The sequence below is a fragment of the Athene cunicularia genome (assembly GCF_003259725.1).
Source record: "Athene cunicularia isolate RWA chromosome 19 unlocalized genomic scaffold, athCun1 chr19_part1, whole genome shotgun sequence".
Taxonomy (NCBI): domain Eukaryota; kingdom Metazoa; phylum Chordata; class Aves; order Strigiformes; family Strigidae; genus Athene; species Athene cunicularia.
This window is the reverse complement of record NW_020799124.1, coordinates 3,289,521-3,316,561: the sequence shown is the minus strand read 5'-3', so window position 1 is coordinate 3,316,561 and position 27,041 is coordinate 3,289,521. Positions and strand designations below refer to the sequence as shown.

The 27,041-nt window shown below is 37.5% G+C and overlaps 1 protein-coding gene across 1 annotated transcript in view; it reads left to right on the top strand.

Annotated features, from left to right (window-relative positions):
- Positions 1 to 27,041, top strand: part of MED13 (mediator complex subunit 13) — a 58,067-nt gene that overhangs the window by 18,349 nt on the left and 12,677 nt on the right. Inside the window, exons 4-16 of the mRNA XM_026861559.1 lie at positions 9,671 to 9,816; positions 10,883 to 11,080; positions 12,001 to 12,195; positions 13,153 to 13,315; positions 13,613 to 13,723; positions 15,705 to 16,388; positions 20,373 to 20,589; positions 21,526 to 21,610; positions 21,976 to 22,097; positions 23,335 to 23,425; positions 23,597 to 23,811; positions 24,256 to 24,452; positions 25,674 to 26,590. Coding sequence (XP_026717360.1) covers positions 9,671 to 9,816; positions 10,883 to 11,080; positions 12,001 to 12,195; positions 13,153 to 13,315; positions 13,613 to 13,723; positions 15,705 to 16,388; positions 20,373 to 20,589; positions 21,526 to 21,610; positions 21,976 to 22,097; positions 23,335 to 23,425; positions 23,597 to 23,811; positions 24,256 to 24,452; positions 25,674 to 26,590 — 3,341 coding nt within the window. The remainder of the gene's footprint in view (positions 1 to 9,670; positions 9,817 to 10,882; positions 11,081 to 12,000; positions 12,196 to 13,152; positions 13,316 to 13,612; positions 13,724 to 15,704; positions 16,389 to 20,372; positions 20,590 to 21,525; positions 21,611 to 21,975; positions 22,098 to 23,334; positions 23,426 to 23,596; positions 23,812 to 24,255; positions 24,453 to 25,673; positions 26,591 to 27,041) is intronic.

Here is a 27,041-nt window from a genome sequence, read left to right as displayed (position 1 = left end):
TTGTAAATAGGAAATAATATAACCAGTTGCAGTGGGTGGCAAACCAGAACTTGTGTCTGCTGAGTTCACTTAGAAGACAAAACACAAAAAACCACCAGAGAAAACCACCACACGCCCAAGGCAAATTTAAAAAGAAAAAAAAACCCAAATCACCCAAACCCAAAACACCAAAAAGCCAAAACCCCATTGGAAATTTGTAAGTGATAAGCTTATCATAGTTTACAAAATGAAACTTGCTGTACAGGTTTCGCAGGTAATGCTGTTTTAATGTTAGTCTGGGTACAGGTTTTCATAATGCTAGCCCACTGTTCATTTATTTTTTTCATGGAAATTCAGTTTTTGCTACCTGTTCTAAATAATAAGTGTAAGACTTCATGGGAAATGACTGCTGAAAAATATTCTAGCTGTAAATTTCATTTTGTTATAAGCCTTTGTACATGCAGTTACCTTGATTTGAAGGTGTGTTTATCATAGTTCTGAAATAATTTTTTTTTTTTTTTCCCCCTCTCTATCTCATCTTGGTGGGAGGAAGTGGTAAAACTAGCCACAATGGATATGATCCCTGAGTTTGGTGCAAGTGTGGTGGCAAATCTGCAGTCCTGAATGGCTGTGGCTGCGGGGTGTGTGTGTGGGCATTGTATTTTTTTCAGTTTGGGGATAGAAATGGTCTTGGTGCCTACTTCAGAAACGTTTGCATCGAGAATGTAATGGCACGAATGAGATCAGCTGTTGTCTGTTTGGTCTTCACTGCCCTTAAGACAAAGGGAGTGCTTTTGGTCAGAGCCCACATTCCTGCCTTATCCCCCTGCTTGGTTTCCTTTTTCCCATTTCCCATGGGTTCCCTTTCCATAGGAACGGAGGAGTTTGCTGCTTGATCCCTCTAGAATGATGCTGTGAATTATTATTAAGTAACAGAATGAGATTTCCGGGTGCTAAAGCTCAAAAACCTCTTCATTTTTGAGAGAGTTAACTATATAAGAACAACGTGTAGCCACAGGTTTTGCATTTATTTCTGTATATTTAATTTGAAACCTTAGTAGCTGAAACTACAGGGCTCTTCCTTGATACTGTTGGAATATTTTCTATTAAGTCTGCTCAACTCTTTTTGCAGTGTAAATTTCCTCCCGATGTTAATCTTTAAATCAAACAATGTCAACATTTTCTTACAACAGCTCTAATGAGGGTGTTCTGGCATCATGTACCGGCAGGAGAGCAGGTGATGTTTTTCCTTTTACTGTAGACAGCTGGAATTGAGAGCTGCTGTAAGTAGGACAGTGCAGGATAAACAGCAGGAGCTGAGAGCATTGATCACATGATTGTCTCTTTGGAATATTGGGTTGCTACAGAGACTACAAGCAGACAAATTTAGCACTTTACATCACAAAGCAGTTTTCTCTTATTTAGCTTAAGTTACAGTGGTAGTTGGATCATCAGGAAAAATGAAAAAAAGATACGGCTCGTGGATTTTAGCTTTCAGCAATAAATCTATGCTATTTTTGTTCACCAAACAATAAAATAATACAAAAACTATAGAGATAGTTGAGATTTCGTTAAATTAAAATTGTATAATGCATTTCAATTTTGAACTTTGAAAAAATCTGGCTTAAGATGTTTGTAAATGTTTCAGAATGGGAAAGAGCAATACATTGGAAGCTGTTACACTGTCTTTGAAATAATGTCTAGGTATTCTCTATTTTCCAAATATGTTCTGGATTCTTATTCTTTATAGCACACATACATTTCATTGCGAAAGCTCAAGTTCAGACAATTAAGATTTGCATCCTCAATAATTAAAGGATGCTAAAATATAAGGTGACAAGTTTATTAGTCTCATTTAAGTTCTGAAATACAGAAACATAAGCAAACTCTTTTTTGTAGTATTGCTTATAATTGTATCTGAAGTAGTATATACTCTTTTTTTGTGTATATATAAACTTCTAGTTGCATTCTGGCAAAAATCAGTTTTGCTTCTTTGTAATATGTCATGCTATAGTTTTAGTAGTGTACAAAAATAAAATAGGGTTTTGTTTCAAGCTTTTTTTTTTTTTCATTGGGATGAATCTAAGCTCATTAATAGTGAATTTAAAAATGTGGAAGTCTTTAAGATGGATATGACTTATTCTGGAATACAGGTCACTTGCTACTTTTGTATTTGTTTTAGTGCACATAGCTTGGCTATGGAATAAATAAATATTTTTAACTCACAGGTCTAAAATCATCCTCAGCTATGTGAAAAATATTTTGGAGAACCTTTTGACAGTAGTCATTAATGATGTGCTTTGAACTGGAAGGGTTTTTTTCTACTTTGCTATTAGCTATGTTTTTTGCTTTGCGTTATCATCAAAATCATCTGCTATATTTACCTTCCTGACCATAGGGAGTTACTCAGAGATGCTTAGAAAAATGTAAGCTGTTCCATCTATTTGTCAGTAGTTAGAGAAGTATTTATATTTTGAGATCTTATTACTTCATGTTAAGATACAGAGTATGTAACTTGCTAGAAAACGTAGATGTATATTTTTTTAGATTTCTTTGTGCTTTCATGTTAGGGATATTAATGCCACTGTGTCTGCTTGGAAGTGCAGATCTCATGATGGGGCTGATACAAACTCTGATGTTATAGGGGAACTTGTAGCCAAGGGCAAGAAAGGCATGTTTGTGAATTGATTAATGATGATTTCAACTCTTATCATAAAAAGTAGTACTGCAGTGTAATGAGTATGTATAGCGTGTTCTTCCCAGAGAACTAGGAACTAATTTAGCTTATCCTCTATTTCCTTCAGCCCCTAGCAGTTGAAAAGCAAAACACTCCCCCCCCATATAACTAAAACTCAAACAAAGCTGCTGAAGTATTTAATAATTGAAACAATTTGTGTACTTGCTTTGTGTTTGTTTGTTTTGTTTCTTTTTTCTTTCATTTCTTAAATTGAGAAATTCAAATGCTTTTCCTGCCAATTATTTTTGGTGCTGTGTAATGTAACAATCTGTTTTCAGTATTTTACTTATTTAATATTTTGTGCATTACAACAAATGCATACTTAATTTCCTATTCTAGTCGGAATTACGATTGTGGAGTTTTGTAATTCAGGATTATGGATGGTGAGTGGAAATTGAAGGTGTTTAAAACCCGATCGGCTGTTGAAGCAGCATTAGGTGTCGAGGTGGCTGCATAGAAAGCTGCTCTTCATTAGTGGGTTGCAGTGTTATGGCTATACCTGGAAGATGTATATAGTCACAAAGAACTATTCTGAACAAGTGCTCACAAAGAAAATGTGGTAGATGGATTGTCTTGAGGGAGTTGCTTCTGCTTTCCTTCTGTTAGCTCGAAAAGCCTCAAGTGGGCTGGCAGCTTCAGTCTTTCTTCTCCACGATGAAGAGCCCTAGAGGGTTGCCTGACAAAGAACAAAGCTTATCGTGTAATGTATCATAGAATAGAGGACGATGTAGTGCATGTTGAGCATGTGGTCAGGTATGGAATTCCTTGAGACTTATTCTTTGGCAGTTAGGTTATTGTTGGGTTTTTTTTGGTTTTTTTTTTTTTTTAATCATATACTGGTTGCTAGAATGTTGTCTTTTGACCTGGTTAAAGGAAAAAGGGAAAAAAAACCCCAAACAATGGCATGTGAAGGGTCTTAGGGCTTCATGATATGTGTGTTACCTTAAAACTTACTTCTGTTTAAATTTTTATTTCCAGAAGAACCTATTTAATTGTAAGACTGTGTTCTCCATCCCAAGAATTTTCTATAAAAGGCAACTGTCACCTTTTAAAAAGGAACTTATTTGATACTTTAAATTTAAAGTGTCATACCAAAATAGTCTGTAGTGAGAAATAGCTGTTTGGAGATGCTTCTATTTGGGCAGCTATGATGCATCAGTTGGGAACTCTCAGGTCTGTTGCTGCTGCTGCTATTTGTTGTCAGCCAGTCATGATATATTGATTCTTTGGTCAAAATGCCCTGAAGGATTCTTCTGGGTGCTGACCAATATGTACTAATTTTTGGCAACATTCTATAACAGTCTGAAACAATTTTGCGTATTAATTAGAGACTTAAAATTGTAGCTGATGTGTCTGTGCTCTTTAACAAGGTGTGTTCTACCTCATTGAAAGGGAAATGGTAGAATCCTAATTGTGACGGGCATTAGTTCTGGGACAGTAATTTTACTTTGCAACATTCCTTTTCCTTATCTAGGAAACAGCAGTAGAAAGTATCTAGTTTATAAAGATATGGTAAATATTTTGGTAGGGTAAGCAGTGCTTTTACTTTGTAAGCCACTCATGGTTCAACTCAGAAGTAATTTAGCAAGTCAGTCTAGGAAAATATGAGAATGTAATTATAAAAAAACCCCAAACCCAACCAAACAAAAAACATTCTCTCTTAGTTGAAATGTTTGGATGTTTTTTTGAATTTGCTATTAAATGCATTATAGTTGTTTTTTTTTCTTTTTAGTCGGAGCCTTCCTTGCTGCCTGTGATGTTGCAGTCTCCTTGCCTTTCAGCCGTAGTGTGGTGCTGATTTGAAGTATGCAATCTAGTGAAGTGTGGATTAGTGAGGTTCTAATGCAGCTAATGTTTGTGAAGCACTTTGAAGATATAAAACTCTACCTAAGTACTTATGTGGAGGAAAAAACAGACCTAATTGCCTTTTTATCAAGAAAGTATTTTCAAATCTGCTAATGGAGATGTAGAAACCTCATGTATATGTAAATTTTAGTGTGCTTCTCCTCCTACCCCTCGGTTTCTCTTACAAAGGTAGAAGTAGAAATTATATTGAAATAGTCCACATCAGTTTGTTTCTTTTCACATAGAATCAATCCTTTGTCTCTGAAACGAAAACATCTTTGTTTTGCATGATTAGAGTGAAGAGGGAGCATGGGGGGGAAAAAGCCCGGGTTTTTATACAAATGTATTTTAATGGAGCATAGGTGAGGACTGAAGGTTGCTTAAAGTAGCATTACTTCGAAAGAGTGTGTCTTTTTAATTTTATTTTATTATTATTTTTAAAGTTGCTTTCAGTATTGGAACTCATTCTGACTGAATCCTGATGTGTTCAGATGAAAATTCATAAGGAATGCTCATTCTCATGACACTTCATAACATCTGTATTCAGATATCAGTTGAAAACTGGATTATTGATATTTAAGTTCTGTGATTAGGCTTCTAATGAAATTAAGTAAATAAAAATTATTAGAAATATTAATGGAGTAACTTCATATTCAGGGTCAGGAAAAAAGAGATTTTTAGGAGAACTAGGATTTTGTTTTCAGAATTTTAACAGAAATATTAGTAATACTGCAAAAAATATCCAAGATTGGGTATTGTTACATGTGCATATACAAAACATGAGGGGAAAAAAAAAGGATAAAAGAAGGATATCAATACTAGCTTTAAAACAAGCTATTAATTTTTTTGCTATATTTGCACCTTAAGGACTTCACTGATTCTTTCTGCATGCAGGACAAAAGTTCTGAGCATTGAGATACAGATATATTTAAAATATTTCAGTCATGAGGTGCTCTGCACAAATTATCTAGTGATCTGAGCTACTTAAAAAAAAAATGTCTGCAAATAAAAGCATAGAATGAACTCTGTGTTCATAGGCAGGAAACCTCCAGCTTTCTTTCTGGTATTGTGTCCTTGAGTGAATTTTAAAGGTAATTTGCCTGTTTACCCCAGAAGTGATAGGTAAATTTTTTGTTTGATTAGGGTTTTTAACTGTGAGGTGAGTTACTGAGAATAGGAGAGAAGGTCTTAAAGAAATGGTGGAGAGAGACACTTTTTTTCTTTTTAATAGGTTGTGGCAAGTTTTGTGAAGATTCCTCCTAAGTGGAGCTTGAGGTGTCATTGTGTTCTAGCAGTCAATCTCTGGAAATTTATGGAATTGGAGAATGTGCAAATGTACTAATTAAAAAAAAAAAAAAAAAAAATGTATGTAAGGGCATCCAGTAACTCAGAGCTGTTTCTTTGTTTTCCTTCCTCCTTTTCTTCACGTCCCTGCAAAGAGCTTCAGTATGGTTTTGATTTTTTTTTTTTTTAATTAGGATTATTCGTTGTATTTCTCGTGATTGTTTCACATGCACTGATCTTTCCTAAAGCTTTGTAGACTATTGTGACGTTAAATGTGAAGAAACAGTTTCTGAGCATGAGTAGCTAGGAAAAAATGAAATGCTATGTTTGAGGTTATAAAGTGTTAGTTTTGTTTTTCGTGTTAATCTTTCGTTTAAAGAGACTTGTTTTCAGGAGATACTGTGTACCATGTGGAAATAGGGGTCCCTTAGCTTGAGTTTAAGGACAACCCTGTTTTGACTTTGTATTTCTACTATGAAACAATACTATCCTGTTGTGGGTAAAATGAGTTTGCTGCACATCTGAAAGTCCTGAAACAAAAACCTGAGGTGGTATGCATAATCTTGCTGTTTAACACGTAAAATTTTCAGTATTTCTGGTTATAAAATTATAATGTTTGGATTTTCTAGAATGTATTGTACCACAGCAGATCTGCTCTCCCTGCTGTACAAGTAATGTGCTTGCAGCTTGCATGCCAAAGCTGGTTGAATGATGTCAGTGACAACAATGGCTACTCTCTTACTTTATTATTTTGTTGGAAACTTATTCCCTGCTGAGTGGGGGGAGAAAAGAGTTCTAATATGGTTTTTTTTTTGTTTGTTTGTTTGGTGGTGTGGTATTTTTTTTTCTTGGCTTTTGCATTATGACCTTGAATTTTCCTTGCTACTTCTTAGGACTAGTTTTGCAGTGTAATGAATTGAAATGCTTCTGTTATCATGCTGATGCTTCTCTTTGTCTTGGTTTATTTGAATTCCATCAGATTATGCTACAATTGTCTGCCCTTTATTTGTGTAATAATGTGGTGTTTACAAGGGACATAGCTTAATTGCATTTAGTGTATATAAAGAATATGTGCTTTTATTTTTAAGCTTTGCCTCACTTGCTCTCAGCTTCTAAATTGTTATCTGTCACTCAAGCAAGAACGCTATCCAGTCTTGTACCTCAAACCATACAGTATGATTTTAAAATTCAATTTGAAAATTAGTCTTCAACTATTTGCGTAAGGATTAAAGTTTAATCAGATTTCCATATAGGAATTCAGTGGTGTTTGCTAACCATGTGACTTCACTTGAACTTGAAAACATCAACAAGATGCTTAGCTCCATCATCACGGCATTTTGGAAATGAACTTTACTGGGATTCCTGAGCAGTATTTCCTCTGCAGGGTGTATTGTGTCCAGAGCTGCATTACTGAAGCATTTGTGCTATATAGTTATCAAAGAATAGTGATAATTCACTCCTGTGTCTGGATCCTGCCTTTTTTGCTCCTAAAACACAATTAAAATTGAACAGTGGATCAGCATACCACTGCAGGCTTGATGCACCATGAAAACTGTTGAGCTTCAGTCAGGGCCAGCCACTTAGAGCAGCTCCTTGTTGAGTTCACTTCATGGCTTGCTCTAAGTTACTGTAATAAAAACTGTGCTGCATTTCCTGTTCCTCCTTGAACGGTTTGTGGGTTCTCTCATCCTTGAAGCATTTTAGGTCCTTAATTTTAAATCTGCTAGTAGGAAAAGCCATGTATTTAATGCTGTAGCCTTCTTCCTGTTGTAGTGACTACCCCAGTGGCTGCTCTTTGAGGCTTTGGGGTGAGACTCAGTGAATGGATTTATTTCCATTTTCATAGACTGAGTGGACTGTGCCAATTCCAGAAACGTTTTTTTTCCTTACTGTTTACTGTCCCACCATCTACCTGCTGGAGGAGGAAAGAAACATCTTGGAAATGACCCTAAAGGTGTATCCAGTGGCACCGGTGGAGATTGCATTTCAATAGGGTTGCTCAGATGCTTGAAGTCTGTTAGTTCTTCGTGCCCTGGAGATCTGTTTGTATCTCTTCTAGGAGCGTAAAACTTGCTTTGTGTTCTTGTGCTGTAGACTAAGAAATGCAAGCGTTTCATGAGGTCAGAGCACAGGCACCAGCCTGGGTGTTAGTTGATGGGGTCTAAATTTGTTCTGGGGAGAAGCAGTGGTGGTGTGTTCTTTTTAGGTAGTTCATGGACTGTCTTTTCCATTTCACTTTGCAAGAAACGCACTAATATCTGCTATTTTGACTCACTTAATTTAGTCTGTTTCCCATCACTTGTTGTTTTTTTTGTTTTGTGTTGTTTTTTTTTTTTTTTTTTTTTCTCCTGGAGACTGAGCAGATGCTTGATGCTACCCTCCTTACAGGGAAGGATTTATATTCTGTTCAGTAGTTTATGAAGTACTTTTAAAGTTCTCCTTGACTTTCATTCTTCTGTTACTGAGATGGTGGACCTAATTTAATGTCCAATGTGAATAGCATCTTCTTGCTTTTAAACATCTGTTCTTTTCCTATGGGAGTGTATTAGTCTGGCAGACACTTGAGATCAACTTGTAGCTGATATAACTGAAAATTCCTGTGCCTGTACAACTTCTTGAGAAAGGGGGAAAAAAAAAGTTTTTTGAGATGGAACTGGGTATGAAGATGTACTACTTCTGCAGCATCCTGACAGGGATCTGCTTTTTTTGCCTTCCTGCTTTATTCCTGCCTTTTAATTAAAATTGGTAACATATACTTCACAAAAGCCACTGAATTGATTTGGATGCAACATAAAATATTTTGATAGTTGTACTTGCAGGGGTTATCTGTATTTTTGTAATGAAATAACAGCTATCAAGGCTGCAAAAATTGGGAAATCTCTGAAGCATGATCTTGGGAGGTAGAAGATTTCATGGAGTTGCTAACTCTACAGCAATGTGAAAATAGCACTTAATTCAGAGTTATGTGAAGGATGTATGTTTATTGTTGGAGTGTCTTTTGCTGTACAGGACTGTTTATTTTTTTCTAAAACACTGGACTGAGAGAAGCTATCAATGAAGCATCTGATATTAAGCATGATACTTTATTTAATGACTTTAACAATGGCTTAAGCTTTGGGTTTGTGTTTTTTTAATTGATTGTATCTTCCCTTCTGTGTGTAGGTATGGGATTTCGTTTTTAGTTACTGATTGGCTTCAAGAGCATTGAAGATAAGATGCAATTTAAAAAAACCCAAACCTAAAACCAGCACTTCTCAAAGCTGCTACCATTCTTCTTCCTGCTTTTAAATAAGTGACTTGTTGGCTAATATTAAATAAAAACCTTAAACCAGAATTTCTGCTTAATGGATCTGTGACCATTACCACAGATGGTAATGGTCGCATTCCCACAGATCACCTAGATGTGATCTCATTAAAATTAGTATATGTTCAGAAACATTTTTATAGGTTTAAAAAAAAAAATATATAAGATGTAAAATTATTGTTATAATTTTTTGTCTTGCAAAAAATGTGTTTTAAATTTTCTCCAGACCTCAAAATATGAAGTGTCAGTCTAAAGAGACAGAAAACTTAGTGCCTGTTTGTTTTCTAACTGATCTTTGGTTTTAATGCTGGAATGTAGATGCTCCAAGGGAACATGTTTTTAGCATTTTCTTGTTATTTAGATGGAAGGGATTTTTGGTTACTTCATTAGTGAATATTTTGGGAGGAAATGCCTTCAAACTAGTGAGAAAGCCATCAACTTATTTTAAGTTCTACACTTAAAATTTTTTTTTTCCTTCTCTCTCTTCCACCCCCTCCACCCTCCGCACTTCTTCTTCCCAGCGAGCACTTGTCCTGCTCATTCACCTTCTTCTTACATGGAGATAGCAATGTTTGCACCAGTGTGGAAATCAGTCAGCATCAACCTGTGTACCTGCTCAGTGAAGAACACCTCACTCTCGCCCAGCAGTCTAACAGCCCTTTTCAAGGTAGGTTTTTTCCAGTCGGTAGTGAGTGTTAAAATGAATCAGTCCTTTTGAGTTGCTCAGAATGAGGACTCCTGGCAAAGACTGGAAGTGGGAGCGGAGGCGATACCTGTTTTGTATTGATTACGTGTGCTCCCCACATGTCCCCTGTCTTGATATAGTCAGAAGCCAGTTGGTGTCTCAGCTCTTCTGCAGGTGGATATTTTCCATTTTCATCTCTTGGCACGTAGCCAAATAATTTGTTTTCATGACACAATATAAGTGCTGTCCTATTGGTGACTTAAACATTTTGCTTGTTCAACAAGCTTTATAACCACTGCATATCTTCATTGGCTCTTCTTTTAGAAATCCATTTCTGACTCAACATAGTTAACCTATTCACTCCCTTACCCCTTTTTTTATTTGGCTTTTCCTTGCCTGTAAATTCCTTTGGTTCCACCAGCAGATGCAGGCTATGCTCTGGAAGACAAAGGAGTGATGGGGCCTGAGTCTGGTTAGTTCACTGTCTTAGACATATGTGTGTTGGCTACAGAAATCAGTTCTCCTGCATGACCACACGCTGCCCTTCTTTATTAATGCTCAGTGTCCAAACTTGCTTTTTTTGAATGCAATTTAACAGCAGCTGTGCTTTCCTAATATGGACAAGACTAAACAAGAAACAGATTACTTCCCTGTATATACATTGTTGTTTTAACTGTACCAAGCAGAAGGAAGGGATGAGGAAACACCTTAATTCTGTGAGAATTTGAAATAGTGTGTCTTTATCCTACCTGTATGTTAGAGACTCCCTTGCTAGCCAAGATGAAAACTTGCTCGTTGCTTGTTTAAGTAGATTAATTAGTAGTTGTTATTGTGGTACTTTGATTCTTACAGTACACATCCGTTAAACAGTGTGTACCTATTACCAACAACTTGGGCAGTGTAGTAAAATGGGGTTGGGGTGCATTCTGACTTACCGATGGTAAGTTGTTTTTTTGGTGTGGCTGAAATAACAGTAATCCTGTTTGTGTGGGGAAGAGTGAATTTTGCTTAGATATAATCTCCAATGTATTTTTATTTATCGTTTTAGTTATTCTGAGTCCCTTTGGATTAAATGGCACGCTCACAGGGCAGTCATTCAAGCTTTCTGATTCATCGACAAAAAAGCTTATTGGTGAATGGAAACAATTCTATCCTGTCACATCTAACTTGAAGGAGGGATCTGAGGAAAAACAAGAAGAAATGGACTGGGAGGATGATTCTTTAGCTGCTGTTGAAGTCCTTGTTGGTGAGTACTCTGAATACCTTTTAATTACTGAAATAAACTGGCCCGTTAGGTCTGCAAAATTCTGAATGAAAAAGTTGACCCCGTTTTACTCTTTTTGCAACTGCTGTTGGTCTTTTTTTTATGTTTAATGCTTAGTTCTATCTAAAATGAGTTGCTGCTTAAAGTGGGTTTTGCCGACCTATTAGTAGGAGGTGTTTGTCTTGATGTGCCCTGAGAAGCAAGATTGTTTTTAAAATAAATTTAAAAACCCAATAATCAAAAAAACCCTAGACTGTGACTGTTGACATCTGAGATGCATCAAAAGCACGTTGTACTGTTGCAGATTCTGTGCAAATTCAAACGGAACAGATGTGCCTTTCAGGGATGTCTTCAAAACCACAGTTCTGGAGAACTTAATGTACTCGGGCACTGCATTTATCTGCTGCTGTTCCTAAAATCTAAGCCCCTGGGACGCAGTACTTTGTTCCTCTGCTGTGGGCTATTGACCTTTGATTAGCCAGCTAATGTAATCGTATCTCCGTAAGGAGTGTTACAAGCTTGTATTGTGGTGATGGCTGGAGACCCTGATGGTGGTGGGGAGGGGAATATTGTCAGTTTTACGTGATACTAAAAAGTATGTTCTCTGTTTTCTATATAAGACAAAATGATAAAAGCAAGTGGTAGCATGAAGATGCCAGGGCTGTCTCTACCTGCATATACAAACCCCTTTTTATTCATTCACCCAGATCTTCTGTATACAACAAATCATAAACTAACAATGAGGGGGACAACAGAGGCTTTTTGTCCAAGGATAATGCTTTAGTAGGTGGAAAGAGTAGGTAAACTTGTGAGTGATGGGTAAACTGATCCATTTGTTGATTGCTTTAAATGTAAGTTTTGTGGTAAACAACTGTAAAATCGACTTGCTTTGCTTTTCTCAGCTGGCGTGCGAATGGTGTACCCGGCGTGCTTCGTTCTGGTTCCTCAGACAGACATCCCTGCTCCTAGTACTGTAGGGGCATCTCACTGTTCAACTACTTGCTTGGGTGTCCACCAAGTGCCTGCTTCCACAAGAGATCCTGCCATGTCTTCAGTCACTCTGACTCCACCGACATCCCCAGAGGAAGTTCAAACAGGTATAATAAAATTAGCTTTTGCATGTGGGAAGTCACTTTGGCTTCTCCTTTAAATCTGGCAGTATTTGGAAAGGATTCAGATGTTCTCTGGACGACTGACTTGTTACCAAAAATCACATTTCTGTAGTTGTTAGTCTGTTGTAGTAAAGCCAGTTTTTATTGTGGGCTAAACTGACTCCAGCATTCTTTTAAGTTGGTGAAATGAGGACTGCTTTTGTACCTGATGTTATCTATACTTTAAATTTCCATGGTCAAGTTTTGGGTTTGGTTTTTGGGTTTTGTTTTTATTTTTATTTTTATTTTTCCCTGCTCTGTGTGTGTCTGTGTGCATGTATGCATTCTGGCATTCATTGTGCACCTCAGTCATCAGTGAGCAAGGTGATGTTTTCAAAAGCCTTTCTCACAGTCCAAGGAAGATTCTTTGTAGTTAAGTTTCCAGTAAGTCTGTGTGCCTGTGAGTGGTGGTTGTGGTAAACTGCTTTAAGTCAAAGCATGTAAAGCCACCTGATAGTTCCAGGTGGCTTTACATACAGCTCTTCTTGTGCAGAAGAGGTTTTGTTTTTTTCCCCCAAGGTCTTCTGTTACATTAGTTTGACCTTTTTTCTTAAAAAAAACCAAAAAACAAAAAACAAGACGACTGTTAAATTTGCTAACAGGTAGTTTTGTTCAAGTTATTTTCTTTTTCAGATCTGTAGTTTCTTGGAAGGAAAGGAATATCCAGCCCAGCTATAACATAAATGTATATGGTGCTTTTTTCTTTTTTCCTTGTGAGAGCGAACCATGTTACAACAATCAGCTACTATACCTAAATTTTCGATTTTGTAAAATTTCCTAACATTGAATTAAGAAGATACTTTTCTTTTCAAGATGTTCCTGTGGTGGTTGTATTGGGGTAATAGTGGTTGTGAGTGTATTGCCTCATTGCCTAAAACTATTTCCTCTGGTGCTGCTTTTCAGTTGATGCTCAGTCTGCCCAGAAATGGGTGAAGTTTTCTTCAGTTTCTGATGGATTTATCTCTGACAGTACTAGCCATCATGGTGGCAAAATACCTAGGAAGCTAGCCAATCAAGTGGTGGACAGAGTTTGGCAAGAATGCAATATGAACAGAGCACAGAACAAGTACGTACTCGCTTTGTCAAGCAAAAACCCCCATGGTATCCTGTGTATTTGTTGTAGAAAGGAGTTCTGTTAAAGATGTTGTGACTGCTAGTAGAAGGTACTTTACTCTTAGTAATAAAACATTTTAAGGAAGTTAATTTTTTTCTAACTAATACCTTTAGTTCTCAGTTTGTGTTAGTAAAAGGCTACTTACAATCCATTGAATCCTGCGTCACAAAACTGCTCTTGAGGTTTGACAGAAGATAAGGAAAAGAACATATGTTGATCTCAAATAACTCTCCTGATATTGAATCATAGGAGGAAGTATTCTGCTACATCAAATGGCTTGTGTGATGAAGAGATACCTGACAAGGTAGCATCCTGGGATTTTGTTGAAGCCACGCAAAGGACAAATTGCAATTGTTCAAGGTATAGTACTTGGCAAACCTGCAGCCCAACAACGTACATTGAGATTGAAGTGCTCAGGAGAGGGCTCGTGATGACTCCTTTAGGAGTAATTAAGCGATAGCTGCTTGTAGGAAAGCTGTAACAAAATTTGTATCTCATATCCTAAATGTCATTGTAGGTCTTGAAACTCTGCCCAGTAAGATAATTCAGGTGAATCATCTGAGTGGACCTACTGGCAGTTCAGTGACAATTCATGAGTCTTGGCCTGTATATGGGTAGAAACGACCTCACGGGCAATTTTCTTGGGCTGCAATGGAAAGGGAATGCCTATTTATTAGGAATTATTTAGGAACTGAGAACTCTTTCTGAAGGGTTGTGGCATCAGCCTTGAAGAAAGCTGTTCATCAACAGGAAGATGATTGTAGCATTGTGTCTTGATGAATATAAAACACCCCCGCCCAAACCTGCTTTACTTTTGGAGAAATGCAGCATTCCATGGGTATTTGTATATGAAACTGTTTTTCTGAGAGTTGATTGCCAGTATATGATTTTTCTATTAGCTGAGGAAAAAAAAAAAAAAGGACCAAAACACAGGGGGAAAGTCTGGATTTAACTTCCAGTTTTTGTTATGACTTTTGTTTTGAAACCATGCAATGACACAGACTGTTAATACAGTTTAAAATAAATGGAAACATTAATTTCAGGGAATTCTCTATTTCTGTACTTATGGCAGAATACCAATCTTCAGGTGTCTGGAGTGTTGCAAAGGTTTAAATGCTTTCTCTGGTTTAACTGTTACCCTGATTACCTTGCAATTAATATTTGAATAGTTAAAAAAAAATAATTCTGAAGGATGTAGCATTTTGAAAGAAATTAATTTTTTCCTCCTTTATTGAAATGGTTGGTTTAAGTTCTGTGGAAATACCTGTCCTGAGAAGAGCTGGGAAATGGAGGAGGACTAAATATTCTGTTAAAGGAGAATTTAAATAGGATAGCACTAGTTAAGAGAAAACAAGCAATTAACTAAGTGAGGTGGGTATTAGAAATATGCAGTTGCCTGAAGAGGAAATTGCAGGCTTAAAACCCTTTATTGTTTTCTGTATTTTGAAATCTAAGTGGTGAAAAACGTCTATGTGTATGAGAGTTTAAAGTAAAGATACATTTTCATACATTTTACCCTTTATTCCTGCCTAATCCTGGTTTTTAATTCAAATTGCATACCGCTTAACTTTCCTAATGGAAGAGTGACAAAGAACACCCAGGCAAGATGTACATGCAGTTCAATAGCTTCATCATAAACATTTCATTCTAGACTTTGGTATTTCATGTCTCTCATTCTGTCAGATGATCTAGAAAGTTGGCATCTCAGACTTCAAGATGAAATGTTTAAGCTCAGATGCATTTATACTGGAAAAAAGCTAACTATTAATGCAGTCAAGACATTGAGGTTTTCTTCCACACTTGCTAAATTTGTAGGTAAATAGCTACAAAAGCTTCAAAATAGCTTTTGTAGGACTGAGCTCGATTTCTAGATTCTTGATGTTAATTTTCCACAGCTTAACCTGTTGAGACTTGGACAGTGCTATTGGTTAGTATTGATGCTTGAATTCAAGAAGTCACTCGCTAATTCATATTTTGTTCTACTGATTCATCAGCGTTGGCAGAAGTTAAAAGTGACGACGACGTGTTCACGTGACTATTTTTGTTAAAAACGGTTACAAAATACTGTCTTCAGTTATGAGGACTATGTGTGTCTTTAGCTTATAGGACAGCTTTTCCAGTTTCTTGAAATGGTGTTCTAAAATCTTGCAGTGCTACTCAAGTCGTTGAAACTAAGTTATGGTCCTGAAGAGGCAGCTTCACTTCGGAGTGGTATCAATTTCAGACTTCTATAATGGGCTGTTTAATGGCTTAGAAGCGGGTTCTTATCTAGTGAAAAAGGACCTGATAGGCATATTTGAAAGATTAATGTGAAGTATTTTCCCCTATATTAATTCTGCAGGCACAAAAATCTCAAACCAAGAAATTCGGGTCAACAGGGGCAGGCACCACCTGTGGGCCAACAACAGCAAGTAGCTCCAAAGCACAAGACAAATGAGAAGCAAGACAAAGGGGATAAGCCACAGAAACGCCCTTTGACTCCTTTTCATCATCGTGTATCTATCAGTGATGATGTTGCCATGGAGGCGGATTCGGCAAGTCAGAGGCTTGTGATGACTGCGCCAGACAGTCAAGTGAGATTTTCAAATATCCGAACTAATGATGTAGCAAAGACTCCTCAGATGCATAATGCTGAAATGGCAAGTTCACCTCAGCCACCACCACTTAGTCCTCACCCGTGTGACGTAGTTGATGAAGGAGTAGCTAAAGCTCCTTCTACTCCTCAGAGTCAACACTTCTACCAGATGCCAACACCAGACCCCTTGGTTCCCACAAAAACAATGGAAGACAGACTTGATGGCTTGTCTCAGCCTTTTCCAGCTCAATTTCCTGAAGTTATAGAGCCTACAATGTATGTTGGTACTGCAGTGAATTTGGAGGAAGATGAAGCTGATACTACTTGGAAGTATTATAAAGTTCCAAAGAAAAAGGATGTGGAATTCCTACCACCTCAGCTTCCAAATGATAAGTTGAGAGATGATCCAGTAATACCTGCTGGACAGGAAAATGTAACATCAGTTACAGAGTAAGTAGTGCTTAATACTGTAGTAATAATGTGAGAAAGTGAGGTAGCTGAAAGGCCAAAGGCAGCAGTTTCTGGTTATAAGCAAGCTTGTCACTAAAGCATGGTGTTGTTCTCATAAGCTCGAGCAGTAATGCTGTGTGAGCATAACTGTCTGTGCTGCCCGCATACAAGAAGGTAATACTTGTGAAATGTGAGCGTGAAGCACAGTTAAATGTGTAGTAAGACTTTAAAGCTTTTTCTCTTTAGAACTCTGACTTAGCAGATGGCCATGAAGTTTATTTTTCTTTTAATCTCTAACCACATTATGTCTGTTTGGGACTTAAGTGTCCCCTCTGTCCTGTGTGTGTTTGTCCCCAAAAAAACAAACCAAATCAGAAACTCTCTTATTTTAATACTTGGATGGTCTCAGCTGCAGGTTTATCCTGTTAAAAGTTTCTGTCTCAGTCCTGCTCTTTATTCAAAGAGCTCTGGATTTTGAAAGCTAGAATTTAAATGACTGATGGGAACAATGAGGAAAACTAATCTGCTTTTCTGGAAGATGTTAACTTTAATGTAGGCTGCAACTACCTTCTAATATCAGGAATTTCTCTTTGGAATAAGTAACATAAACTGGTGTTCTTGTGCATGGCGTGTCCTCTGTGGTGGTGTTCAAAAAACTTAAAGATTTGAGGTTATCATTCAAAGAAAACAAGTGACTGGTGTGTTTACTGTTACTGCTCTTGGACCTCAGGTCATATGGGAAACCCTCATTCATTAAACAAAGCTTGTCTAACTTGAAGAAATATTGCGATAGACTAGATCATTGTTAGAGCCTCAGCCTTGGAGCTACAGGAAATACATTTGAGAATATTTAAAATTGAATAAAATAAATAACATAAGCAAATAGTGTCTTGAAATAAAGGATGTGTCATCTATAGTTATTTTAAAATGGGGTTTTGTTGAATAAATAGAATTTATTTCTGAAAGCTTGTGTTATCTCGCACCAGGTTTTAAAATGGTCTACTCTGCTGGTATCTGTTCCAATCAGGATAAAGAAATTGGTCATTTTTTGATACTGCCTGTTTTAATAAATGATGGAGCTTCGAGGCAATGGAGGAAGAGAATAACGCTAGTGGTTTTCATATTAAAACTTACATTTGAGCTCTGTTTTACTGCAGGATGAATTCATGTGGATTTTCTTTACTAGTTAAAGCAAAACCAAACTCCCCCACAAAAGACCATCACCACCAGAAAATTCACCAAACCAAAAAAAGACCTCCTAGGAACAAAAAACCTGAAACAAACCCACTTGGCCTTCTGGGTTGTCTCCTTTGCTGTTGTACTGCATAAGAAATTCTTCCTGTCAAGCATCTTTTACAGCATTTCCTTGTGAGGCCATGCTGCAGGAGAAGGATGGTAAAGGGAAGCAAGAGGTGCTGACAGGGCTTGCTAATACCAGTCTAAAGTTAACACGAGTGGGACCTGGATGCAGACGTGACAAACTTTGGCTTAGGGTTGTGAACGAGGGATATAAAAATGCATCTTCAATGCCCCCAGAGTTGCCTCTGTCAGCTCACTTGCTGTTGTTTATTTTTTCTCCAAAATTATTTTTTAACCCTTGTGAAAGGAGGCTCAATGTGAGTAGTATTAAATTAAATTGAGGGTTTTTTTTTCTCCTTGTTTTTGTTTTTTTAGGAGGTAGTGTACTTAATTTGTAGTAGAAGAGTTGAAGCAGCTACTTACAAGACTGAAATTTCAGTGCTGATTTTCTGTTTCGCTGCTGGCAGTGGAAAGCCACTGATGGCAGTCACATTGACTTTGCTGCGTAGGAAAGCTGTGAGAAGTAGTAAATATGCTGTAGCTGTTGGTCTGTTCTTGTACACATTTTCTTAGCCATATCTTTTGTGTTCACTGTTTAAGAGTTTACATTAGCTAGTGCATGTCTCGACTCTTTCAAGATGTGCATTTGTAGGATTTTTAGTGTGGTTTTTTTGCCTTGAATTCATTTCAGCCGACCAGACAGTGAAAGATATGCTCTACTTCAAAACTTTATTTTTTTTTCTGTTCAAGACATAGTCTTTCCTCGTATGGCTTCTAGGTTGATGTAACAACTTGCTGAACATACTTTTTTTTTCCCCAGAGTATCTGGCTATTAACTTTTCTTCCTCTGTGGTGGTCAAAAATACTGGAAACTGCTGCTTGCTTTTGCTGTGTGTTTTTCTTGGTGTTTAATTCTTTGATCCTAGAAAGACATTCCCATCTCTTTTTTTTTTTTTACCCCCCCCAATGGTAATTTTTGTAGGATTTAGAAAAGAGGAAATTCTCAACTCCATTGAGTGCTGCTCCAAACATTAATGCCGAGGTGTTTGACATAAAGCCACACCCATTGCCCTGTTGTCTGGGGCAGTTGTGCTGTGATGGTCCTGCCTAAACCCAAGATTTTATTGAGCATGGATGGGTTTGACAGTGTTGTTGGCTGTGAGGTGTTTCTTTGGAAAGCTTATTTCTAGGAAATCTTTTGACAAAGTAAAACTGTTTCCGTGTCCTTTCTCATACCATGTAGTCGACAGGGATGTACAAGGCAGCAAGGAGGACTCCCAGGAATCACTGTGGCTTTTTGTGTGCAGAATTTTCAGGTTCATCTCTTTTGGTTTGTTCTGTATCACACTTTTCTTAATGGTCTCTTAGAGGAGGAACATGAGCCTATCTTATTGTAAACTCCAGGTTAGTGTCTGCATCTAGGCTGTCAAAACCAAGCCCTACTAATTGTGAGACACATTTGTTTCTTATGGGATAGCATTTCTGTTTGGGTAGAGGCTTGAGAAGGGAAAGAATAGATATGTTGGAGACTTGTGTTTGGACTCGAAGTATCTCTCTGTAACCTTCATCCTTGCAAGGTCCCTTTCTCTTTTAATGCATGAGACTTCTGTAAATGTTTCTCGCTGGTCATTCTGTTGCTGTTTGGGAGGAAGGGGGGTTCTTGGAGCAAGAAGAAATTGTGTACCTACATTAGTCTGACACTCCTCAAATACATGTCTTGTTTGAAGAGATACCTTCCTCTCAGGGTGCCTTTTGTACGCCAGGGTATGTAAAATGAAGCTTATTTTGGGGCAGAAGGTAGGAGGGGCATATGTGTAGTTAATAATCATAGCATCGTTTTCTGCTTGCCAGTATCTTTTTGCTAGTGCAGTTTTATATCTGTGAAACTAATAACCCCGATAAGAAAACTTAATTTCTGTGTACTTACCAACTCCATTTTTGGCTCCAAATATTAAGAAAAGGAAAAAAAATGCTGACAAAGGCAAATGTGTGTTTATTATTCTCATTAGTAAATTAGATACTGGTGTGTTGCAAGCTTCATTTGTATTGATAGAAATGATATAAATAACTACTGAACATTGTGGCATTTGTGTGCGTTAGCAGTGGTTATTGCTTGGGCATTTTGGATAGCCAGGCTTTGTGTACAACAGTGTTGGGGTGTGTGTTGTGTTAGACACAGCCGGGTATTGGGAGGGTTGGCATATTTTTTCACGTTTAAATGAATTAAATGTTCTGGAAGTAGATTCTTAAAATACACAAAACTGAGGTTTAATCACTTCTTTCTGATTATTTGTTTGGACGTGGATGGGGAATGGCAATGAGTAATTTTTTTTTACTGGTGAGTTTCTTTTAGTGATATAGATGCTTAATACATTAGTAATTTATATCAAATGACAGCTACTACCTGGGATAAATTACTAATCTTTATCTGAATTGACAGGGCTTGAGGAGAGATGGGCAGAATGAATCACGCTGCTCTATCTGGTGTGTGTAAGGAGGTTATATTAAATAACTAATGATTTAATCTTTTTTTTCCCAAAAAGTTTTTTCTGAAGCTGGGGTGGAAAGGAAGAAAGTGGGATGGGAGGATAAAGTTGGTCTTGTAAAGACTGTGTGATAGCAAAATTATTTCTACATAATGAACGATAAATAATATTTTGTGATTTTTATTTTTCTTCTGTTCAGATTAATGGTGCAATGTAGGAAACCCTTAAAGGTTTCAGATGAACTGGTGCAACAGTATCAGAGTAAAAACCAATACCTAGCAGCAGTAGCGATGGAAGCTGACCAGGAACCTGAAATCGATCCTTATGCCTTTGTTGATGGTGATGTGGAATTCTTATTTCCTGATAGTAAAAAAGATAGGCAGAACATTGAGAGGGAAGCTGTGAAGAAACACAAGGTGAGTAAAGGACTGAGGATACAAATCAGTGAGGAGATTAAACCAAATTGCTTTAGTCATCAAATATAATTTAAATCCTTCTCTGTGTTTTTAGAAGTATATTAAAAATTGTATTCTATCAGAAATGATCAATAAAATTATGCAGCATGCTTCTAACTACACGTAAAATCTTTTGGCACAGTGGTGGTGCCCTTGCATTAGGGTTTATGGTTTACACTGAGAGAGCACTGCTGGATCAGAACAAAAACCAATCTGGCTCAGTCACCTTTCTGTAGAAATGGGTGATGGCAGCTGCTTGGGGAAGACAGAAGGAACAAGGCAAATGCTTTGTTCCTGTGTGGAAAGGTTGGGGGTAGGTGAGGTGAACTCTTGACTAGTTGCCTGGCCAATGAATTGAATATTTATTTTTTTTTCTTGTGCTTTAGCCAGTACCAACTATCTGAGGCTTCTGCTTAGAACAAAAGTACACCCTCCAAAAAAAGGAGAAAATATGACTGCCTTGGGAGCTTGTATATGAAATAAATTTGCTTATTAGGACTAGTTGTGTGTGTATGAACTCCTGCTATCGAGAGTTTCATTCAGTAACTAGCATAGTTAATGCATTGCGTTTGATGCCAAGTGGTTTTTCAATAAGGTGTTGTAGCAAGAATCTACAGCTTGCTTTTTAAATTTATCCCCAACACAAACCCTAAGATTTACATTCTTATCTGTGCTCATCATCTGTGTGTTGCTGGCACGTTGTCTGTATTCCAAAGCTTCCTTCTCCCTGAGCAAGTACCACTAACCAGACCCCCAGACTATACCTTGCTGAGCTGGCAGGCTAATGAGAACCTGATATTTCTGACACGTACAAGAATTCCCATAGGGAGATAAAATGCCCCCATCCCCCCTGTTAATTTAAGCAAACTTTTCTACCTTTTTTTTTTTTTTTGACAGGCTGAGGATGGGACATCTAGTGTTACAGTCTTATCCCATGAAGGAGAGGATGCTATGTCTCTATTTAGTCCTTCTGTCAAGCAAGGTAAAGAGACCTTTTTTCTTTCCTTCTCTTTTAATTGAGCTATATTAATGATTTCTTGAATTGTCAACAGATTCTAATAGGCTACTAAGTTCTAACTTTATGGCTTTTGTATTTCCCTGTCCCTTCAGCATTAGGAATCTTCTTGAAACACATTTTCTTTGTGGCACCATGCAAAGGAATTTTGGCTATAAAATCCAAATGTTACATAATTGAAGGAACCTCGCTTATGTCTAAGAGAGTTGAGCAGAACTGAGAACATACTCCTTTTGTTTTTCCCAAGCTGTGGAAATAGTTCTTAAGATGTCTTTATATTTTTAATGAATATATATGATCAATGTTTTTGTGACGTTTGTTTTCCTTTATAGATGCCCAACGTATTGCTGCTCATGCTCGCACTGCATCAACTAGCCTGTTCCATGAAACAGATTTAGTGGTCTCTTATACTGACCTTGACAATCTCTTCAATTCTGATGAAGATGAACTAACAGTAAGTGATGTGCAAAAGTAATGACAGGTGCTAGACAAAAACCTACAAGGAACGAGTATGTCTTTTTGTGGTTTTGGTTGTTGTGTTTTTTTTTTTTTTTCTTTTTGGCGTTTCTAGGAGAGGTTGCAAAACATGCGTATAAGCGAGTGCTGTGGCTCCTCTATAGCAGATGTACTGTTCTGGTTGACTCATACAACCATATTTTTGATAAAAACAAGCTTTTGATCTTTTATCCTTACTAACCAGATAGTATATGCTTCTTGAATATACTTTAGTTCTAATTTTACAGATTTGGCAGTGGTACTTAGTGCTCTTTTGTTATGGTCTAGGTTCTGTTTAAGTAGTCAATAAAGGTAATACTGAAAGAAAACAAGAACTTCTGAGAGAGAAGAGGCCTTTAAACATGTAGACTTTCTGCCAAATAATAGCTGCTGCAATGAAGCAGCTATTTTCTTGGAACAGTTTCTCTTGCAGTCTCCGATGGCTCTGAATCCATTATCTTTCCAGTTTCTATTTCAATACTGTTCGTAATCAGTTGTCTTTTCTGAACTGTACTTTGTTTCATGCTTAATTCTAAATCCCCTTACCCAGACAAAATGCCCATCAACTTTAATGGGAGCTGTAGCTGAGTAAGGGCTGAGGGATCTTAATAGCCATCAAAGGTCATCATTATATAAAGCAAGCGTATTTGCTCTTAAACATGAAGACTCTTATTTTCTATAGACTTTAGTACCTGTCTAAACATTGTAAAATATCTCTTGTTCTTTTAATTTCAACAGCTATTCTTCCCAGTACCTCTTGTTCCAGGATTTGTGTTTCTCTCTCTCTTTTCTATTCCTGTTCATGTGGTAACATCAGTAATGTTAGCATGGCTTTGGGAGTGTGTATGTTGTTGTTTGTTTTTTTTTTTTCTGATAGATTGTGGGCAGCCCTATTTAGCTTTTTTAATATGTCTGCTAACAGGCTGAGAGTTATTTTATAACTGGTCTTTCATTTTAATAGCATCATGACTTGATGGGAGAGCATTTTCTGAGTTACGAGTATTAAGGGAGGACAAGTGTAACCCCAACTACTAGCATTGGGCTTCTGATTTATTTTAATTTTTCTAAATATTATACAAAGTCTCAGCTTTGTATGTCCACTGCACATCATATTTCCTGCTAACAGGAAATTTCAACATGTGATCATGTCTGAAGTGATTTCATTACATTTTCTTTTTTTTTTTTTTTTTTCTTAGCCTGGATCTAAAAGAACAGTGAATGGCGCTGATGACAAATCCAACTGCAAAGAGGCAAAAGCAGGAAATCTAGACCCACTGTCATGCATAAGTAAGCTTTATTTGTTTTTTCTAAATGGAATACTAGCTCTAAACATTTGATTGCTAATATGTTGTGGGAATTTGGAAACATACGCTTCACTTGCCCTACTGAAATTTGAAGACAAAGGAAATACTTCAAAATGTTTGCATGCTCTAAAGCCTCCTTCTAATCTGAAAATAGGCACTGCAGATCTCCATAAAATGTATCCAACGCCACCTTCATTGGAACAACATATTATGGGATTTTCTCCAATGAATATGAATAATAAGGAATATGGCAGTATGGACACTACACTTGGAGGAACAGTACTTGAAGGGAATAGCTCTAGCGTGGGAGCTCAGTTCAGGATTGAAGTAGATGAGGGCTTCTGCAGTCCCAAACCTGCTGAAATAAAGGTAGGTAGTGCTGATAATCCTGATAAATGTTTCTGATGGTTGTTGTTCAGTTTATTACTTAATCCTGAATAGGAACTGCAGGACATTAAGTACAATTTGTAACCTGTGTCCTGCATTATATTGGGCTAAGTAATGCAGATTCTAGTAAGTAGTATATAGCATTTCATCACTTAAACTTTAGGAAAGAGTAATACATAATTAGCCATTAGTAAGCTGAAACTACATTTCAGTAATTGTAGTTCATTGTTTTGTGTTGGCATATTGCTTCTTGGAGAACCATGGGTAAGAATGATGTGTGTATAAATCTCTTTCTCTTTTTCAGCTATATTGGGATTTAATATTAAAGAACTGCTGCTTGAACTTAGGCACATTTTTTTGAGAAGCATTTTAATTGCTGAAGTGATCTAATTTACATGCTGATGCTTTACTATGTCTAACTTCTAGGATTATTCTTATGTTTATAAACCTGAGAATTGTCAAGCTTTAGTGGGATGTTCCATGTTTGCACCACTGAAGACGCTTCCCAGCCAGTGTCTTCCTGCCATCAAACTGCCAGAAGAATGCATTTATCGCCAGAGTTGGACTGTGGGAAAGTTGGATTTACTTCCTCCAGGACCTGCCATGCCATTCATCAAAGATGGGTATGACCTGTGCCGCAGATGTTTGAGCTCTGGGAGGTGGTCAGTTATCCACGCTATAGGAAGTACCCCTAAACGTTTTGGGTTTGGTAATTCTGTAATGAGAAGTATTTGTAAAGGCACGCTGTGTTTGTACAACTGACAGTCTTTAAAAAAATCCTTACGATTAAACCTGACTATAAGAGACTGTCTTCTCAAATAGCTTCTTAACTGTGCATACGTTTTATTCATTGTCTCATTTAAAGGTTTCTTGGGGAAGCTTAATGGTGCAAGTCCAGTTTTAATAAGTAATGAAGATGGTAACAATCAAGATAAATGTAAACTTGGGACTTTGTTTTTGCAGTAGTGCTGTAGGTATCGTAAGGGCTTAGTAGTGGTGCTTCTGTTTCTTAAATTATTTTCTTAAATAGCAGTAATCTCAGCTGTGTTGGGACTAGGAAAACATTTCCTTTGATTGGAAGCTATGCCCAGTGTGACATTGCTTGGTAACAGTAGTATTGCAGTAAGCATTTCTCTAATCTGCATTTGGTAGTGATGGTCTTGCTGGCAGTTCTCCCTGAAGAAAATATTTATTCCTCTTTCTCTTCTGCATTAGTAGCTGGTATAAATGGATTAGACAACAAGAAGGCTATGTATTTATTGATAAAATTCTAGGAATATTAAATATTGGAGTAAATACTGACATTGCTTCTGTTAGGGTTATTCACAAGCAATATGTGTCCTAGTCCCATTAGCCTTACAGGTCTTTGGAGATACTCAGCTGTTTAGGAAAGAAAATGTTAAATGTTTCCAGGTGATACTTTTCTCATGGATCCAGCTGAATCTGCTGTTGATAGACCTGGTATATTTTCCTAGTGAGTGTCAACACAATGTGTAAATAAAAAAAATGAACAAAAAAAAGGTATCCTTTAGACTCCATACAACCACAGAATTTATAATTTATTCTGACCACACTGGTTTCCTGGAAGCTCTGTGCAAAGGAAAAGACGAAAGGAGACAGGGAAAGATTCTTTAACGATGCTGTCAGTGGGACTTTGTCTGCAAAGTCATTTAGAACAAATGCTCTTGAAGTTCCTTAGGGAATGAAAATCTTGCTGTGAATTATGAAAGATTAGTTTATAAAAGAAAATATTAATTAAAAGGTCCTTCTTTATAAATTTGAGACTTAAACTTCAGTATGTTGTGTACTTAAAAGTATTTCCTTCTTCTTGTGGCTGCTATTAGTGATGGAAGCACTATGGATCAAGAGTATGGCCCTGCATACACGCCACAAACTCATACTCCGTTTGGGATGCCTCCAAGCAGTGCACCTCCCAGTAACAGTGGAGCTGGAATTCTCCCTTCTCCTTCCACCCCTCGTTTCCCGACTCCTAGAACACCAAGGACTCCTCGAACACCTCGTGGAGCTGGTGGACCTGCAAGCGCACAGGGCTCAGTCAAATACGAGAACTCTGATTTATACTCACCAGCTTCCACGCCATCGACATGCAGACCGCTTAATTCTGTTGAACCTGCAACTGTGCCTTCCATTCCAGAGGCACACAGTCTTTATGTGAATCTCATCCTCTCAGAGTCTGTAATGAATCTCTTCAAAGACTGTAACTTTGACAGCTGCTGCATATGTGTTTGCAATATGAACATCAAAGGTGCTGATGTTGGAGTTTACATTCCTGATCCAACACAAGAGGCCCAGTATAGGTGTACCTGTGGTTTCAGTGCTGTTATGAATAGAAAATTTGGCAACAGCTCTGGACTGTTTCTTGAAGATGAATTGGATATTCTAGGACGTAATACAGAGTGCGGCAAAGAAGCAGAAAAACGCTTTGAAGCTCTCAGAGCTACTTCTATTGAACATGGCAGTGGAGGACTGAAAGAACCCGAGAAACTGCCCGATGAGTTAATACTGTTGCTGCAGGATCAGTGCACCAACTTGTTCTCACCGTTTGGAGCAGCAGATCAAGATTCCATTCCCAAAGTTGGTGCAGTTAGCAACCTGGTACGTGTGGAAGAAAGGGATTGTTGCAATGACTGCTACTTAGCCTTGGAGCATGGACGGCAGTTCATGGACAATATGTCAGGAGGGAAAGTTGATGAAGCACTTGTGAAAACTACTTGCTTGCACCACTGGTCAAAACGAAATGGTAAGTATTGAAGACAGCTTATTTTCTGTTTCTTTGCCTAAGAATTTTTCTTTTAAGGGTTTGGATTTTGTTTTTCCCGTGTGAATATTGGATGCTTAAGACAGTTGTTCCACCTGCATGCTTGCATAATTTCTCTTTTAACAACGTTCAAAATAACCACTCCTTTTACGTTCTGTTGGTACCGTGCACCAAGCAGAGTGTAGGCCTTGTCTACCATCAGTTGTAAATTGCGAACATAAATTTGAAGTGTAATGTGAGACCACAGTAAATGTCCACAACACTTCATTAGGCTTATTCTTTTAAAGCAGCTTTTGGTGACTGCATCTACAGAGGCTCTGTGGAATGAGTGTACATAGGAAGTGTAGGTGGTTCAAATGGTGACGGTATTGTCAAGGCTACTGTGGTAGAATTAAACATCATCCATGATTCAGTCGGCTCCCCCCCCCCCCCC